At 54.2% G+C, this 18331-nt stretch overlaps 2 protein-coding genes across 2 annotated transcripts; both read left to right on the top strand.

The window, feature by feature from the left end:
• Positions 1–9141: 9141 nt before the first annotated feature.
• BDP81DRAFT_121034 (uncharacterized protein) lies at positions 9142–9874 on the top strand. The gene has a single exon (XM_060581608.1). It carries the CDS (start codon positions 9235–9237, stop codon positions 9703–9705), a length of 471 nt encoding a protein of 156 aa, XP_060439348.1. The 5' UTR covers positions 9142–9234; the 3' UTR covers positions 9706–9874.
• Positions 9875–11354: 1480 nt separating this feature from the next.
• On the top strand, positions 11355–12370 carry BDP81DRAFT_439369 (uncharacterized protein). The gene has a single exon (XM_060591397.1). The coding sequence runs from the start codon at positions 11663–11665 to the stop codon at positions 12152–12154; it is 492 nt and encodes a 163-aa protein (XP_060439349.1). The 5' UTR covers positions 11355–11662; the 3' UTR covers positions 12155–12370.
• The last annotated feature ends 5961 nt before the right edge of the window (positions 12371–18331 follow it).

Consider the following 18331-nt stretch of genomic DNA (forward strand, 5'->3'; position numbering starts at 1 on the left):
CTCGTTGATCCGCCCAGTTTCTTGGTTAGGACCTCTTTGCGAACTTGCCGATTCTCTCAACCAACTCACCTCCCTCCAAGCCTCTGACCAAGTGCCTACACTACAGGCTTGGCGATGTCTATCGTATCATAGGCACCTGCAAGCAGCAAAACTGAGGGCCATCATGCCGCGACCCCCCAAAGTCCCTCCTATTTTAGCCAAGCAGGCAGAGGGCTACGATGCTAATGTCAAACATTGGGGCCGTCTCGTCTGGCAAGCTTATGTATCCGTACAATTGTTTGTTACAACGGACCCACAGGGTTTTCACAGGCAGATATTGATAGACACCGCAACAAGCTTCGGCAACGGAATAGCCCTCTAAAACAACGGATGGACAGCCACGGAAGGAGATTTTGGCTTACGTGCTGCCAAGTTCGCATTGGCAGTGCTTCACTTGGGTGTTCAGAAGCTTCGAAATGGCAAAGGCAATTTCGACCGTTCAAAGTCTCCGGCTTGATTTGGTTAATTCGACGATCTCTAAGTTGCGGCGCTGCTGCTGTTTTTCCCATCTCGATCTAACCACATCGATCTTCCCGCAGCCGCTGAGTCTGCCAAGCAAGTCCGCCGTTTTCTATGCGAAAGATCTGAACTCCGCAGTTGCGTTTGGCACCCTCAGTCTCGGAGTCCAGATGCGCGGTCAGCCTGCCAGGCCGGCCATCTCTTGCCTGGGCTGTGCACGTCGGCACTTAGCCCTAGCAGCCAATCATGGGGAGGAGGAGCGTCGGGGATTTCGCCGCCAAACCCTCCTCTTATCCCGCCGTTACGCTGCAGCTCGCCGTTTGCATGTCATGTCAATCAGTCAGTCGAGGCCCGCTCGTCGCCCGACTGAGCACATCCAAAATCGCACCTTTTGGTTCTGGATGACTGTGTTTACGAGCAAATCTTTGGCCAATCTTGACGCTCAAAGTTGCGCCAGCCTTCTCCTCTTGCAAAGACGAACGACGGGAAAAACCTGCCACCCACAACAGCTGTCTCACCATTGGTCTCCAACATGGGACGTCCCTTTCAGTCTGCTTTCGCTGACTTGTCTTGCGAAGCATGTTTCCGTGACCCAAACAGAAGCGCAGTATTGATTTATCGGGCCGGGCTCTTATTTCACGCGTTCTCTCCGATCAGGTGATGGAAATCACATCATTACTCGTCTAACCTGGACACACGCAGTCCGTCAGGATGAGCTAAGACGTACGGATAGCTAGCCTGGACTTCGTTCAGGCCTCGGTTTGGGAGGGCGGCCCCTGTCGAGATCCGAAGTATTGGACACTATTTGGATTTCACTACCGCTACTGCAAAGTAGGGCGTGAGGCCAAAGTTTGACGAGCCGCCAGCTGCCCCTTGTCGGCGACGGTGAAGCACCGATAGCATCAGTCTCTTCGGACCACATTCCATCTTTTGACTAAGCGCCTGCAGCTTCCCGCCGGCGCATGGCTGAAGCTTTCGCACCTTCTACCACCTTGGGTTCTGGCCATGGCTGTGAATACTAAGTGTTTGCGAGTTCCATTCCCCGTTCCGTCATCTAGGGCTGACAATGATGCATTTCCGAACCAGACTGGTACGGATCCCTATTGTCAGACAGATGGCCATCTCCGCGAAAGGCAAGACCGCCGAGGGTCTGAGGAGCTAGTAGCATTTCCCACAAAGACTTTTAGGGCAGTCCTGCATGACCACGTTTCGCGGGAGAGTACGTGAGTACCTACCGTAATCCCTCTCAGGCAAACCTGTCCTCTCTCGCCCTACGAGGCCGGGTAACTCAATCTTGCTGACGTCTATCTCTGTACCTGGAGGCTGGTGTAGCTTACCCAGGATGCCGGGCAGCCCAGCACGCCACACAACTACCTAGGAGTTGGTCAGTGCCTAATCCAACCAGACACGAAAGTGCTAACTTTGCGATAGATACCAGTCATGCCAGCGGACAAGAGAAAGGAATGACGCCAAGAACTACGTTTGCTTGTTATTCGAGAGAAGAGACATACTTTCCTAGACGGCCATCGAGGAAGTCCAGGCCTAGACGTCGGCTCCCTGTGCATTTCGTCCTTCTCGGATGATCGTACGTACGGCTACAACCACCTGGCACCACCACCTTTGAGAGAGCGGGGAGATTGTGGTCCGGGCTTTCTAGCGAGGTTTACAGCGCCCGTCGTCGTTCCTTTTCTAGCCCATCGGCAGGCCCATGGCACCGGCGGCCACGAGCGATCTAGGCCATCCCCGTCTGAACCCAAGTACCAAGCGCTCCTTACTTTTTACCTCTCAACCACACGTAGTTCGGCGAGTGATGGCCAAATCTGGTGATCATGGCAGGTCCTGTGTCTTCGTCGGACACTACGGCTATGCCTACATATGCATTCGCGGTGACACCGTATCTCACCAACAATACCGCGGTTGCCTGAATCCGTGGAACACCTAGTTGCTCATGGCGGCTCGAGGCTCCTCAGATGCTGTGATTTCGCAACGTATGTTCCGCGACATGCACCGGAACATGCCGTTCACCAATCATGCGGAATGATTCCAAACCACGACCGGGAGACGCGTTAATAGAAGCCAGCGTCGCTTCCATTCAGCTCGCTTACAACCGTGCAGGCTAGTAATCAACCAGACGGTGTCTACGTCCGTCTCTGAAGGGAGGCGTCCGACCCTACTCGCCACGGAGTCCTCTCCGAAGACGACTGCGCCTGACATCACCTCGCAATTCCACTAGGGGAAGAGATTTGAGTTTCGGAGTCGAGCACTTTCACTAGCACAGACTGGCGCGAGACTTGTGACAGCTCAGGTAGTCACGTACGGTAAGCGTGACAAAAGCTCATGCTCTGGTACTTTAGGTATCCTTTCTCCAGTGGAGAGTGGCTTTCCCGGTGCACCACTTGTCAACGACTGCGCCGCGCCCGTCAATAGTCTGTCGATGCCCAGGCAGAGTCATGTTGAACGTTTCGGAACGAATCGAGTACGAATACCCCGCACCGCAGGCGGTTTGATTTTCGAGCGTCGGCAAGGTGGGGGAAGAACGGGGCCAATCGGCTCCGATGAGGGTTTCCCTGCTGCCCTGCAGTTCAAATCTCCACGCTGCAGCTCCAATGCTCCATACCCTAATCATGTCAGCCAACGATCCAACAGCAACAACAACAAACGGTCAACGATGTTGGACTCTGGAGGCAGGACATCTCACTAGCGCACGTGGATGATGGTTCATCTGACGAGTCATGCAACAACTTGAACCTCACCACATGAAAACCATCTTCGGATATTGCTGGAACGTCCACCAGTCACTACAAGACAGCCCTGGCGTACTTGATAATCCAAGGAGGGCGGACGAAGTGCGGAATGTTTGTTGATATCTGTCCACCTGTGGATAGACCAGGACAGTCTGATGGCGGAATTCCAACTTCAAGCCACCTCCTCAGCCCTACACCGTTTGGGCCTCGCGGCCACGGCTGCTTAGCTTGGTGCCTCCAACTTGGCGTCTGTCTGTCGGCCTGTCGACAGGGGTGCTCCCTCGGGCCCCAAGCGGAGATAGGGCGTAGATCCTGCCCGCACGAGCCAATTCACACACCTGTATCCGTATGCGCTCAAGTCGTCAACAAGTTCTCCGGACGAGGACAAAGCCGTGACCACGGAGTTCACCAACGACGAAGAAACATACTGCAGCAACGGAACCTACTGCATGCTCGTTGCCATGAAAAATTGACCAAAGTATAGGATGCCGGATTCTGGAGTGATAGTCGCATTTTGGACCAGGAACGGGACCGCTCTACGCATGTGGAATCTGTCAACAAAGCTTCGAACCTCGAACTGACGTTACCAAAAGCCTTCCTCACTACATGTCAATTTGGTACCCAAGACGGCGAGAACGTCTCTGGTACGGCTACTTCTGTGCGTCCCGCTCTAGGAAGAGAGTCTAGTTCAAATCCAGGTCAACTTGCGAATGGCGTTCGCTGGGCAGAATGGATATACACCGTCGGGATTAAGGACGATAGCGCAGCCAAGTTGACGCCGCAATACGGGGCTACCACGGACGTAACCAACGCATTTTCGATGATTTGGAAACATTGCAAAATATTGACCTTCGGCAGGGCCTATTCTATTCGGATTTCTAGCAATTCGAGCACCATTATCGAATTGAAAGCTCGGTCTTAATGAACCAGCCCAGCTGAATCGCACCACAATGCAAATCTTGACTTGACGCCCGATACCAGGGAACGCTTCGACCAAGGACACGCGGCGCCTGCATGTCCTCGATCAACGTCCCCGAGGCTGTACTCTGGAAGCACTCTGGGCTCCTGGAGAAAATGGACTCTCACTGCGTATACGAAGTGACGAAGTACGTACGGACACAAGCTCAATGCACACGGAGCCTACCGTCGATGGCAGTCACGGAGTGAACCGGGGCACCGATTGAATAGCCTGAAGGGCAACGACCCCAGACCAGCCATCTCGAGAACCCCAGAGCGTCGCCACTGAACTTCAAACCACCACCGCCAGACGCCAGTGCTTCATCGCCCCTCACGGACTGCACGTCACCAAGACCCGCGACTCATATTGAGTATCTCCACATTTCCACCGAGAGCACGGAGACCATGGGTGGAAACATACCTCCTAATCCTATCAGACTTCGGGGGCAGCAATGCTTACCCCAGTGTCAGAACTCAGAATCCTCCCAAGTATGAAGAATGAGGCTCTTTGCTGCTGTTGGTATCTCAACTTGAAGCCCATCAAGGTCTCCCTGCCCGTCTCATACCTCATCAAGGGGCTTCATTGGCCATTATCATGGTGTGACGCCGTTGGAGATGCAAGGCAAAGGGGCCGGACCTTGGGTGCTTGGATAGCTGGAATCCCATGCCTCGGCACATTCAGACCCAGATCCCAGGGGCCTGTGGGTTCGGACGTCCTGACAACTGGGGACTGTGGGAGAACTGGAGAATGGAAGAAGGCTGTGCAGCGCAATGTAATGGAGCTCGATGGAGTCGCTCCGATGGGCGACAAGGCGATGGCTTCCGTATTGGAGAGACCCCCGAGTTCCGTCACCCAATAGGCCGTCCAGGACCAGAACGGCATGAAACATTGCCAGGCTTGCCAACCCACGCAGCCATCCCCGAAAGCCCAAGCTTTCGTCTACGGGATACGCAGTGCAGCGGTACTGCACTGCACATGTAGCGTACGATTCGACCACCCAAAGGCTCCAGTCCATCTCCTATGATCTAGGTATCCGTACCCTCCCATGGCACCTGTCTTGAATCAGTACCCGGACACCCGCGGGGGAGGCAGGCACACCCATTCACTCAACTGGCAACACAACGGAGCTTGGCTATGCCCTACCCCCTAAGTCTACAACTGCCGAAGTCTCTTAATTGGCGCTTAGGCGCATGACTTCCCAACGACTCAACGAAGGGGACCACGATGTACGAAAGGCATGAGCTACGCACACGCTTGATTGAGAACGAATACGCACGCTGAGATCGCCAATTGTAGTTTCACACCGCGAGCTAGGAACGCCCTGGATAGACTAGGGTATCCCTCCACGACACTTCAGAAAGCCATAGAACGTTGCGCCACAGCTTGTCAGCCACGGGGCGTGAGCGCAGCTGATAGACAGCCTCTCCATAAGGCTCGACGCCCGCCACACCCCAATGTCATGGCGTTCGATTCACGTTCGAGCCGAGTCACTAGGCCTTCGATCAGCCGAGTCAGGACAATTGGATGGCTTTGCTGCCCAAAGCTCCCAGAGAACATTGGGATGCTACGCACGCACACCGACCAAGCCTCACCTCGGTGAGAATGAAGCTCATCTCTACCTTTCTGCTTTCTTCCACGCATCCTCACCCACATTCACCCTGTCTTTGGATAATGTACGCTTGCTGCGCCCACTTGGCGTTTCCATGGTACTGAGCCCCCAACGGTCCATTACCAATATGCGGATGAGAGTCAACGTCTATCCGGCACGCCATAAACTTCAAGTCTCCCACGCCCAGCTAAGACTACAAGACATGCGACGGGAATCAACAATACCAATGTCCGTAGGGCATCAGACCCCCCGTCGATCTTAGTTACTCGCCGAACAAGATCTTCCATTCTAGCGGCCAAGCTCAGATTGCTCAAGAGCACGTGCAGTGTCTACACCCTCTTCACCTTGAAGCGATCCAATGATGGAGAGGCGGGACTTCAGACGGACGATGCTACGGATGCTAAGCAAAGAGAAGGCGGCACCAGTGCTGTTTTTAGCAGCAGCCCAGTTCTTGGAGCGGTGCAACGCTGCAAGTGGCAGGTTGGAGATGCCATAACAATGTGGACATGAGAAACACCTTGTGATGTGGTGCTGTCTCGAATCGCAGTCTACGGATACGGATACATGGAATAGCGCGGGTACCCTAGCGCAACGATCGCCCCCACTGCTATAGACAGTAAGCAGGCTGCAGGACGCTAGGTATTCCTCAGGAACAATTTCAAATCTGCCTGTCGAACTGTGTTTCTCCTAACCTCAAATAGCGACAGAAGCCAATCAACAATTCCTGTCTCTGGAGATATTGGAGAAGCACTATTCAATTGCGGGGGAGAAAGACAACAGGCACGCTGGTTAGGTAACCACGCAGGCTTCGTTCTCGGCCGTATTGTTCGCATCACGCCTCTCACTAGGCGCCATAATGCACGACGAAGTGAGTCCATGCCATCAATGACCACAGCGATCTCCAAGTCAAGCTACGAAGCCAAGACCACCATTCACCATTTCAGCTAGTATGGGATTGGGTGCTGGTGAGGTTTGCCACCTTTCTTGGCTCCGTGTCGAAGACGAAGTATTGCCTGCAAGATTTGTCCATCCTGTGGTCAATACACCGCTGGGGGCCAGGGTGCAGGTGGCTAGCTGTCATGGCCACAGTGATTCGATCAAAGACAGGGCTGCATGCCAAAGACAAGTTTTCTTCAACGGCGGTTACGTTCAAAATTCAAGGGCAGATGACGACTGTGGCGCAGATTGCAAAGTGAAGGTTGGGCTTCAACATTGTTGGTTCATGACTGCTGAATTCAGAGCGAGTTCTTTGGTGGTTTCAGCAGCCATGTCAAGGGTTCAATTCTTTGGCTGAGTTGCACTGCTTTCAACTTCCTACCATGAACCTGGTTTTCAACTCACCTGCACTTGAATGTGAGAGTCGAACATCGCGGCATAGCACAGGCAATCAATGGAGGCCAGTGTTTCCCTGCGATGCATAGCTGCTCATCAATGGTTGCAGGTCTAGAGATGTGCGGACGCCTTGTTGACCTCCGGGCTGGTCCGCCCGCATGACGGCTTGGGGTCGCTGGAAGCCGGCACGCCCGCATCAGATTGGAGAGCAACCCATACAACATCTCGGAAGGTGGGCGGGGACGCGGAGGAGGAGCTTGAAGTAACATCACCACCTTCCTGGAGAAGTTACAAATTCTCTGGACAACAACCTGCCCTCGCACCGTTTGGGAAGTGTTCCCGTCAAGCCATGCCAGCCTCGTCATTCTCCTTTGACTGGCTGTCGTCACAGCGAGCAGAGTCATCCAGAACAGAAAGGGACAGTTCCGTGGGGCGGTGCTAAAGCTTAATATCTTGCCTGTCAGGATGGCCGTGGTTTGCGCTCCATGGTCCCTGCTTTGAAGGTGTAAGAGAAGGCAATGCGAGAGCACTACTAAGAGGCATTGGAAGTTCGTCAAGGACTTTCAAGCCTTTTCTTGCCGTTTGGCCTGCCGCTGTCGTTCTGACAAACACCACCAACTTGGATGGACGCGGCAGCCCTGCGATCTCGATGTCTTGGGTCCCTGGTTTGCGATCCCTATCCATTCTGCGAGAGGTTCGCTCAATGTCTAATCACCCACCAGAGCTGCCAGGCACTTCCAATCAACTCATGTCATCAGCGCCTCTGTATACTACATCTGTAGGCACACAGTATGTCAGTATCGGCCGCCACAGCAAGCCTCGCGACATCTAATTGAAGCCCTGTGAGTAAAGGGAGATTGCCGTCGGCAATAGCTGAGACGAAAGATAATGCGAACCGACTCGCCACAGCCTCAGCCCACCGAGGCATCATTGTGAGCCAGGTTCAGTCTCACTCTTTGTCCTATTCCAATGCCGAATTATATCACGATGTGTGAGACTCACGCAACGTCACACTGTTGTAGCAGGAAAACGCGCACACATTTGCATGCGTGATCAGCTATACTCGACTTGACCTAAGCCGCTTATCGGAATCGTGAATTGCGCCGGTTGGCTGTCGAATCCAAGACATTCGCGCCCTGCGGCATCCGGGCGCTATGGTCTCATTCTGGGACCGAAGACCTGCAAGCAGCCGCGAGTACAGATACAGGGCTGAACAGACGGTGACTAGATATGGCCGAGTATGGATGTGGCGTTGCCCTTCCAGGCGACATGCATACACATGCTGACACGAGACACTGCGACGGCAACACATTGTGGACTGTGCCGGCCGGCAAGGCTCGACGTAGAGTACCCTCAAAGTGGCGCGCTGAGAAGGATGAAGGCGCACCGTTGCTTGTGTCCATGTCTCAGGCGCCTCAACACTAACGGTCTAGGTAGGTATTTCTTTCATTCTCTTTGTACGTGCCATTTTCTGATGAATTTTGCGCCGCTGCCCAGCAGAGTTGCAGGCATGCACGTACAGTAGGCCGGCTTGTCACGACATCTCGTTGGCCTGCACGGTCTGTAAGACAACCGGGCGAGCAATGAGCGGGGCCACGCCCGTTCTGTCGGTAACTTCAACTTCCTTCGCGAATTACCTCCCCTCCACCATGGCCTCTTCTGCTGCCTATGGTGGTCATATGACTCAAAGGCGGACAAAAGGTAGTTGCCAGGATCAGAAGCTGTCATCTTCGAAGCATCCTTCGGTCGCCAGGATATTTTCGGGCAAACAGCTGGCGGTGAAGAACTGCAGCCTTGGCCGCGAGGACACCAACGTACCAAGATGGTCTGCAAGCTCGAGGCAAGGTGCATTCGCGAATGCTGCGATTCATGTTGCGCCTTGAAGCCGAACTAATGCGAGTCGTCATGACTTGAGGCCAAGGTCTTGCAGATCTGAGGCACGGGAGAACATGCTCCAGTTGTCGATACCTACGTCAATACCTATCTCTTGCGGCGCATGCAGACGCCCATCGCTCGCCCCCCTTCTCCTGACTCACACTTGATCCAGTCGCAAGTTCAAGATCCCAGCCACCATTCGCTCACTTGGCCATATTATGCTACAAAGTCAGACACAGCAGCACGAGAATCGTGAGAGGATGTCTGCATCACTTAGGCCCGTCTCCCTTGAGATGCGGCCGCTAAGGCCTGACGGCAGACACATCTCCCCGTTCCATACCCCTCTCACCCGCCACCCAGCAGGAACTGTGCCGTTTGCTTGCAGTATCGATCACGGTACAATGGCCGTGTACAAAAGATCCTTCGATCGTCTTGGTGCGTATCTGGACCAACGAAAAGATGGCAATCTCAGTCCTTCCGCCGCCCAGCATTGTGGGAAGCCTTTATTAGTGGCCAGTATCCGTAACCAACGAACAGGCGGCTCGACAACATCGACTGCAGCTCCGGAACTCAATGGTATGGCCATGGCGTTGAACGGTTTCCGAATCTGTCAGAACTCACATTTGTTTGCTATTTCCGTGCCAGCCAGCCGCGAACTCCTACTCTGCACTTCATGCGCATCAGAGTAAGGCCCTTATAGCAGATGAATCTGCAGCTTACTTTTGGGGTCGAAATTCCACCGGACTTGTTGCCTCCACCATCAATGCCACAAGCTACGACAGAGGTGCCTCGCTCATGGCAGCCTTGCATCCAAGATCTTCTCGACTGGTTCGCTCGCTCCAAAGGCCCTCAGTCATTGAGGTCCTCCCTACATTACCTGCCACACATGCGACTCGGCTTGCCACGCCTCGTGCGGTAGGCTCCTTCGTCACCCTGGAAAGGCTTACATCACACGGGGGCTATAGCGGGGTGTCGAATTCGTACCCTAGCAAACTACATACTCGCTGTATGACCTAAAGGCGAATTGATGTTCTCGGGCGAGGCATCGAGGAAGTGGTGTGTCGGCCGCCTGGTTGTTCGCAGCTTCGCTTGGGTGTTCAACTCTCCCATACGGATGGATACCTACAGAGGCATATCTGACATGGCAGAGCTGCTCAGGCCCACAAAAGAGCCTCCGGAACATGAGACAATGCCAAGGTCCGTACGGAGGCGAAGCTCATCTTGTTGCCGGTCAGTCTTCCGAATCAGTCGGTCGTCCGCCGGGCGAAGTGGGGCCTGTACCGAGGTGTCGGTTTTGGCGGGCACGGGGGAGCGGTTGCTCGGGACGCCAGACTTGCACGCGGAGGGGTGCCAGTTGGTTCCGACAGGGCTGAGAGTTTGGTCGATTTGAACCATTCAGGGTTGATAGTCTCTACTTGAAGCTGATCTGCTGCCTTTCGGACCCATCCTATCAGCATCGCCACCCCCGTGGCCTGCCTCAATCATTTCCGGCCAACGACGAACGACAGCAGCTCAGCAATAGATATCTGTTTGAGAATGCGGTGTCACTTGTTCACTCAAAGTCCGACATCAAGCCCACTTTGCCAGTCATGGACTCGCAATAGCCTACACAGCAAGTACGGGATAATCTGGACTGTAGTTCCCACGTCACTACGAAAGGGTCTGACTTTCATATCGAAAAGTCTCGTGTTTTCAGGACAGGCATCGGCGCGTTGAATGTTGATACGGCTAGCTCAAGGACGTCTTTGCAAGCATAATCAATAGTTCCGGGGCCCTGCTGCATCTAGATCTGCGGCTGAAGCCCGAGTCCTGACTACTGCGTGTGAGTCGCATCGTGGTGCGCAAATTCGCGGGTTGTCAACGTCGAAAACGACGAAAAATTGCATGGCTCCTTCATCGGGACACGGAGCGAGAACGGAGAAAGTGCCCCATTTGGCAAGCGCATGGAAGCGGTCTAGAAGAATCCCCGAAGTTTGCGTGGCCTACCCGCCTGGCTGCCTGTCATCAGCTCATGTCGGTCAGCATTTAGTTACTGACATTTTCAGCTCTAGACGCTTAATTTGCGTGAAGTTGAACAACATCGCTTGCAAGTTGCGCTAGACGTCGTGCCACCATCGCATAACACACATTGTGGGTATACGAATACAGAGACCCAAAATGACTAGCCATATATGAAGTCTACGACGTTGCATGACAGGGTCACGCAGTTTGACTCGTTGTCGAGGAGCCTTATTGGGTACGACAGGCGCGTCGACGGTGGTCCTCAGTAGGAGACTTTTGGTTGGATCGACGGCGATGATCTGCCGCCCTGGCTCCAAAGGGCCCCGCGGTAGCACCTGGTGAGGGGCACGACTAGCACAAGAACTGAACAGGGCTCTGCCTTGGGTTCTGAAGTGTGTAATTGCGCCGAACAGGCCGTGGTGGCGTCTTGAAAACCCAGATTTCATCTTGGCTGCGGCTGCCTCTACAGTATACACCATTATTTTCAGCCGCTTAGGGATGATGTAGATGGGCCAGCTGGGCTGGCTAATGCCCCGTTGGCCACCATTGGGGTGTCTCCGGTCAACCGAGATCATCAGAGTGTCACTCTTGTGGTCAAGGTAGTGCACACCAAACGACGATCGAGAGGCATGGCGGCATGGAAGCATGGCAGAGGGGGACCAGTCGTCACGGAGTATCGGTCTTTGTTCCACGCCAACCCAACCCACCCCTGAGATCCCCCATTCAAACGAGCTGCGCCCAGCGATCAGCCATGCCGGAGCAGTAACACCCGGGATGGAACCTCCCATCGGCGCGAGTGCAACGACGCAGGCAAGGAGAGATCAACTTGCGACGCGCATGTTTCCTGGACCTGTCCGGACACTTTGTTGTCAACGGCCGGGAAGTTGTCCTACTGCTTCATTGTCCAGCCGTCGCTTTCCCGGCTGGCTTTCGGTGCTTACGCGGTCAACGGAGGTAACGGTAGAGTGGCGGCGGAGACACACCCACGGAGCATTGGCAACTTGCAAAAGTAGGAGCCCCTGTGCCCCTCTCGGGGGGCAAGTCTACGGAGTACAAGCCGCCCATGATGAAGCAAGTTTCTATCAGCAGCAAGATTTCAGTAGTCATCCTCATCCAACAAGGACGATTCCTGACTGAGGAGAGTTTAGCCTTACGGTCCCCCTTGCAGGCACCACGCTCACGGCATTGGGTTCGCAATGGCGTCGCACCAGGTGGGAAACGGCTCGTCGATGGCCTCCCAGACGGACGAGCGCATCCCATCCGCCCCTGGGCCTCCGTGTGCGTCCCATGGGTTACGCGTGCTCCTCGCCGGGCCACAGCCAATAGCCGGCGGTGCCCCGGCCGGAGGAATTGCTGTCTTGGAGTCCCGTCCCCGGCGTCTCGACTGCCGGAAGCCCTAACCATCATCTCCCTCGTCTATCCTTGCAGCCCCCATCCTTGGACGACCTCTCTTGCGGATAGACTGTTAGCTGTTAAGCTGTTCCCTTCCTGCTGGGTACTAAAAATCCCGCGACGCCCCCGTTTTAGGGAGATTGGCATCAAGGCCCTGCCCCCCCCCCCCCGTGGCCCCCTCTCTGCCCCCGACCGGCCGGCCCTGTTTGTGGATACCTCTACTCTGAATTCGACATTGGATCACCGGCACGAGTGTGGCAGTGCAAGAAGCAATGTCCAGGAGGTTGCGAGCGCTCTCGACGAGTCATATCCAGCCTTTTTGTGAACCTCTTACCTAGCACTGCGAGGGTTGCCTTTATGATGTATCGCTATTTGATAACCTTAGTCCTTTTCGCTTTCTTGCTGATGCGCGCGTTCTCTCACCTATCTGGACAACCACCCGGTCGAGGGAAAGCTTTGAATGCACCTAGCTGCGGCGGGGTTTCATGTGCTTATTTTTGAGTTCAATTCCCGGCAGAACCTCCCCTCTGGTACCTGGAACAACATTCCTTAAGAACTTGGGACGGGCAATGACGAAGCTGTAAAATGAGCGTTTGAAAGGCCGCGATAGCAACTCATTTCCCTGCCCGAATCTATACCCCAATTCGGCAAGGCGACGATGTCACTGACCTGAAGCGATTGATCGCTCGCAAGCTCTCCAAGAAGCAAGGGTGGTGGTCGGCGACTAACCATGACTCCTGGCCTGGGTTTATGGACTTGGTCCCCTCTCTCGCAGCTTGCGCTAAATCGCAAGAAAAGAAAACTCCCCTTTTCCCACCCCCTCTCCCTTTTGACGCCCCCCTTTCTTTCTCTGCCCGGCTCTTCCCAGCCAGTCCCTGTCATGCCGAGGTCGAGGACGGGGATGCCCTCTTGTTCGGGAAAGGCTTCAACCTTCTGGCAGCGTCAACGACACGACGTGTTGATCAATGATCCCGCACTTTCCGCCCTACCGGCCACAGGCACGCCGCACGCCGCACAGCTAGGTAACTTCCTCTCCTCTGCCTGGGACACGACGCCAGGGGTCCGTCTGCCGCTAGGGCAGTGCGCTAACCCTTCAGTTGGGAATGTCACACGTTTCGCCTGTAGGGCCGCGCAGGGCGGAAGGCCTACGCTTTTTGGCAAAGCACAAACCTTCAGGTCTCCCGAGCGTGTCAATGTCTCCACATGACGAAGAGAGGCAGCAGGTCAAGATTCGGCTGAACGGGGGGGAAACGACCAATGTCCACCTGTACCACCCGTTCTCGGTTTTTGTCACTTGTGGGCGTTGCTTCCTTAACCTGTAGTGGCTGTACGAGATTTGCTAGACGTCTTCTGGAAGAACACGAGAAGGTCGTATAGGCAAACTAGTCTCGGACTCCAAGGGGGGGGGGGGGGGGTGGCACGGGTCGGCCACTAAAGCCTGAAGTCTGGAGAACAAGAATGCCAAAGACGAGGCAATATCCGTGGTTCAGCTGGCTTGACGGGCCTCGCCCCCAGGAGTAGAAGACAGGCCCATTCCAGACGGAGTCTTTAGGGCCAAACAATTACTGCTGACCATTGACGACTGGCATCCAGCAGGCATTCTCTGACCAGTGCCGGCACGACAGCAGCAGCGTTACGCGCGGGGTTCTTCCCATCATTGCATTCTCTGATGCAACATCAAAGCTTTCATGGATGATGGGGACACAATCACATCGCGAACTATTCTCCATGCGTAGTGTATCGTCCGCTGTCAAATCTGCTTTTCCTGCACTGTTATACTACCTACTCCAACGTCAAGGGCCGCCATGTTGGGTATGTCAGCGACCTGCGCCGGAGACCTGAACCCTGCGGAAGTGTGTATATCAGATTCTGACCAAGACTGATTGATTCTGCCCAGTGCCATCTGGGGGTGTAAGTATGGTTCAGTTCGGTCCAGAGAGAAAGATACGGATAGGATGCTCTGGGGGCCGGGGAGGGGGCCAAGAGGTAATCAATCGGCGAAATCTTGACTTGACCCCTTGGCCCTTGGAGTACGGATACGGAACGGATACGGAACGGATACGGAACGGATAGGATAGGGAGAGAAAGGGCTGCTGCCGCGCCATTTTCTTTTCCTTCCCCTCGCCGTCGCCTTGGCCCTGGGCCCTGTCCTGTCCTGTCCTGTCCCGGCCGGGTGCCTACGGGCTTGCTCCATCGAAAAACCCGTTCCCACGTCGGGGATACATAGGGATGGATCATCCAAAGGGTCTTGCACTCTTTTTGAGTTTGCGCCCTGTGGACATTGCAGTTTGGGGGCCAAGTTCAACGGGGTTACGGGCAGGGCAGGGCAGGGCAAGGCAAGGCAGGACAAGGCAGGACAAGGCAAGGCAGGGCCGCAGGGTTCGTCCGGGACATGGGCAAGGGGAGACGGAACTGAAGGACTGAACTTCTGCAGGCCTGACGGTGATTATTAGTGATTACGGAGCGTACGAATACCTACACGCTCCCATGCCATGCCATGCCATGCCATGCGATGGCCCATGGTAATGGACAACGACAACGAGTACGAACCGCCTTAGCGTGGTGAGCGAGGACAAGGCGAGGGGTGTCCCGTTGCGCAACGCGGTAACGGCAATACATGTACTGACCTGCAACCTGCGTATCCGTAGGGCGATTATCCCGTATGCTGGTGATGAGGATGAAACGCCTTTTACGGACAAGCTTCCTTTCTCTATCCTGGGCCCGGTCTTGTTTAGAACTTGAGAGATGCTTGCGCTACACGCAGCGATCAGCGGTGCGACAGGCTTATTGTGCAGTGTTAGTACCGTCAAATCCTCAATCCTCTCTTACGGATACTTCGAGCAAGATTTGAGAAGCAAGCATGCTCGGCCCTTTTCGTAGGATGACTGGAGCTAGACGTCTCCACATTCTTCAGCGTCCGTCTCTTTGACGATTACGGAGTATGCTTCTCCGCGAATTTGCATCTCCGGAGCCACGGGAGCCACGGCCCACGGGGATGACGGGGATCGAAGGAGTGGTAATTACATTCGCTGACCTCAGTGTAGGATGTGTAATGAGGATTTTGGAAATGGACAAACTGCGAAGACGACTCAAGTTCCTAATCCCCAACGTCACATCACGGGGACCCGATAAGTACTGTGCATTACGTGTACGGGTCGTACTGCTGACTGTTACGGAGTACCTTTACTGCATTTCCTCAAGGGGGGATGTTCCTTGCGGGAGATGCCGCCCGGCGACGGCGTATAATATGGCAAAAAAAAAAAAAAAAAAAAAAAAAAAGCGCGAGTAGTGTCATTGCCAAAGTGCGGTGTGAGAGGGTTTCCAACGTAAGCAAGGCAAGACAGACCACCGCGCCGAGGCTCGATTCGAAGAGGCAGGCCGCAAGTATCCCGTAGAAGACAAAAAGACGCGCTAAGGTGGTCTAAAACCACCCAGCCCTGCCGCCGGGCCTTGGGGGGGAGATTCAGATCGGACATGGTGTGGTACTTACTATCCGTCTCATCAACCATTCGCACGGCACGTTTTGGAAAGCTTTGAAGCTTTTGGGACTAATACCACGATGACTGCGACACGGACCAGAACTCTTTTTCCGGCGATGGCCCCCACGGTTGTGCGATGAAGCCCCCGATTGAGGTTTGGTGCTTGTTCATTAGGAGGGGAGGTCGATCTTTGTTCGTCTCTGGTTTAGTATCAGTCCCCCGGCTCGTTTTGATAACGGCCACATGGCATGCTGGATAATCGGAAAGCATTAGCTTTTGCCAGATCTCCGGCGATGTTGACTGATGATTCTGTTTTATTAGTAAATGGTATCAAGAGGTTGGCCTCTATCGCGAAATGCTTATAGTAGCTGATACGCGGTGTTTAATGAGACGTCGATCTACTCTCTAGTCTCTGGTGACCACGATGTAGACTTCGCATCTGACACCGAATAGAGGCATTCTCTTGCACCATCATTCTCCTAAGATGATACGAAATCTTCTTCATTGGAGATATGGAATCTTCTTTGCTTGGGTTGCGTTACATGCCCGTTATGCCCGTTTACTGGGCACGAAGGTCCATGTTGCCTGGGCGTGCAGGTTCTTGATGCATGTTGTCTTCACCGGTGCAAAGCATCCGACCTAGCAACGTCAGATTTCAACGTCTATCCAGACAGGCTTTACTCCTCATCCCCCTCAAAGGCTAGGTTCAGGCATAGCCTCTTCAAATTGAGATGTCAGGCCCCTGGTTCTCTGGTCTGTTTCTGCTTCAGCTCCGTTTAGCCCGTGAAGAAGGGCCGTCTGTCGTCGATCTACTATACAAACATGCAATATTACAAGCCCCCCTGGCCGCGGACGATGGCGAAAATAACCGCAAAAATCATACCGTACTCGACCATCTTGAATATTGTTGAAGTCCGGATATGACCTTTAGGAGACTACTGGGGCTACGTTATGCCGAAGCCTGCCTTTCACGGGCCCTGCATCGACGGAGCCTCGCTCCGGTTGCTGCTCAATTGAGTACTCCGTACAAATACATAGATTTGCCAGGTTCGGAGCGAACTCCGTACGATGTGGACGACGTAATTCGGCAGCGGGGCTTCTGAAGTTCTGACCTCTTTCCAGTATCCGTTCTTCTTCCCCTCCCTTCCCCCTTTGCAATCTTGTCTTCTTCTCATCCCTATCTCCCATGTGCAATGAGTGGATTCACGTTTGTGGATAATGGATCAAGAGCTTGTGTCGTCATTGCGATCGGCTCGGGACTTGAGTGTAAATCTCTGCCCAAAAAGGGGATCTCAATACCGGGGGCATATGCTGCGCCTACTCTGTCTGCATTGGGTCCCTTCCCCCAGGGGGGGAGAGATTAGCAGAAGAGGAGTCGAATCTGGTGACGTTCCAATATTTCTGTTCGGCATTAACCGAACATTCAGGGAAGGTGGTAGAGAAAGACTCAGGTATCCGTTCGGATACTCTCAGGGCAGGGAGAAGCATAGATGGTCAAGGAGCAACCGCCTGGGGTAGGGGGGGGGGCCGAGTGGGCTATGACCAAGCCTGTTCGTGTGCCTGTCAGAGTGGAAGGGGGGGCGGGTAGATTTGGGTTAATGAGTAAGGCGAGTGCATCTTTTCTGGGTCTGGTTGCGAAAGGCAGCGCCGTACTCCGTAGTGTTGCAGTTTTGCTGGATACTGGCGATTACTCCATTGCCGTTTGGGGGATTTGTTGCTATTCGGGGCATGCTCTCTTTCGTGCTGCTCTTCTCCATTGACCAGGAACCCTCAAACGACAATGCTTTGTCAACGGTTCGTAAGATGGCGCGGGAGAGGGGTAATCGTCCCAACTTTACAGAGAACTGACTCTCACGACTCTCTCTCTCTCTCTGTCCGGCTTCTCCATCTCTCTGCGACTTGGCAGCCTGTCTCGGTTGATCGATGATCATCCATGGTGCGGGCGGGAATTCCGAAGGACAAAATGGAAGTTCCACTGCGGGAACCGTCCCATCTTTTGCCACGAGGTCGTGCACTTTGTGATTCGTCTACGGGCGTGAGAGCGCGATTGATCCGTACAACCTCGTGTTCGTCTTGCGCAACAGTTCGACTTTGTCATGTATCTGCAAACTGCTCTGTATATTGCTCACAGGGACACTTGTCATTCATGTTTCACTCTGCCTCGGTGCGTGCGAGTGTGGGGGGCTCGGTGTTTCCTCGTACGCAGTAATTATTTACCGATAGGTATCGATGACGCTCGCCATTTGAGTCAGATATCGCGGGTCCTTGGTAACTGGGATGCGTATCTTTCATTCTCTGTTACGGAGTAGGTGTAACCTGTCAAATCTGCCATTGCATCCTGCATCTTGCATCTTTTTGCAGGGAGGTATCCAAGGGAACGGGAATGGGGGTGGTTTTCCCGCTAACTTGATGCCATGAGGAATCAAAAGTCTAGCTAGATGCT

This window comes from Colletotrichum phormii (assembly GCF_030913505.1).
Source record: "Colletotrichum phormii strain CBS 102054 chromosome Unknown BDP81scaffold_29, whole genome shotgun sequence".
NCBI lineage: Eukaryota > Fungi > Ascomycota > Sordariomycetes > Glomerellales > Glomerellaceae > Colletotrichum > Colletotrichum phormii.

Excerpts from the sequence above, each read along its gene's own strand:
- BDP81DRAFT_439369 (XM_060591397.1), top strand. The coding sequence starts at position 11,663 with ATGGCAGAGGGGGACCAGTCGTCACGGAGTATCGGTCTTTGTTCCACG.
- BDP81DRAFT_121034 (XM_060581608.1), top strand. The coding sequence starts at position 9,235 with ATGCTACAAAGTCAGACACAGCAGCACGAGAATCGTGAGAGGATGTCT.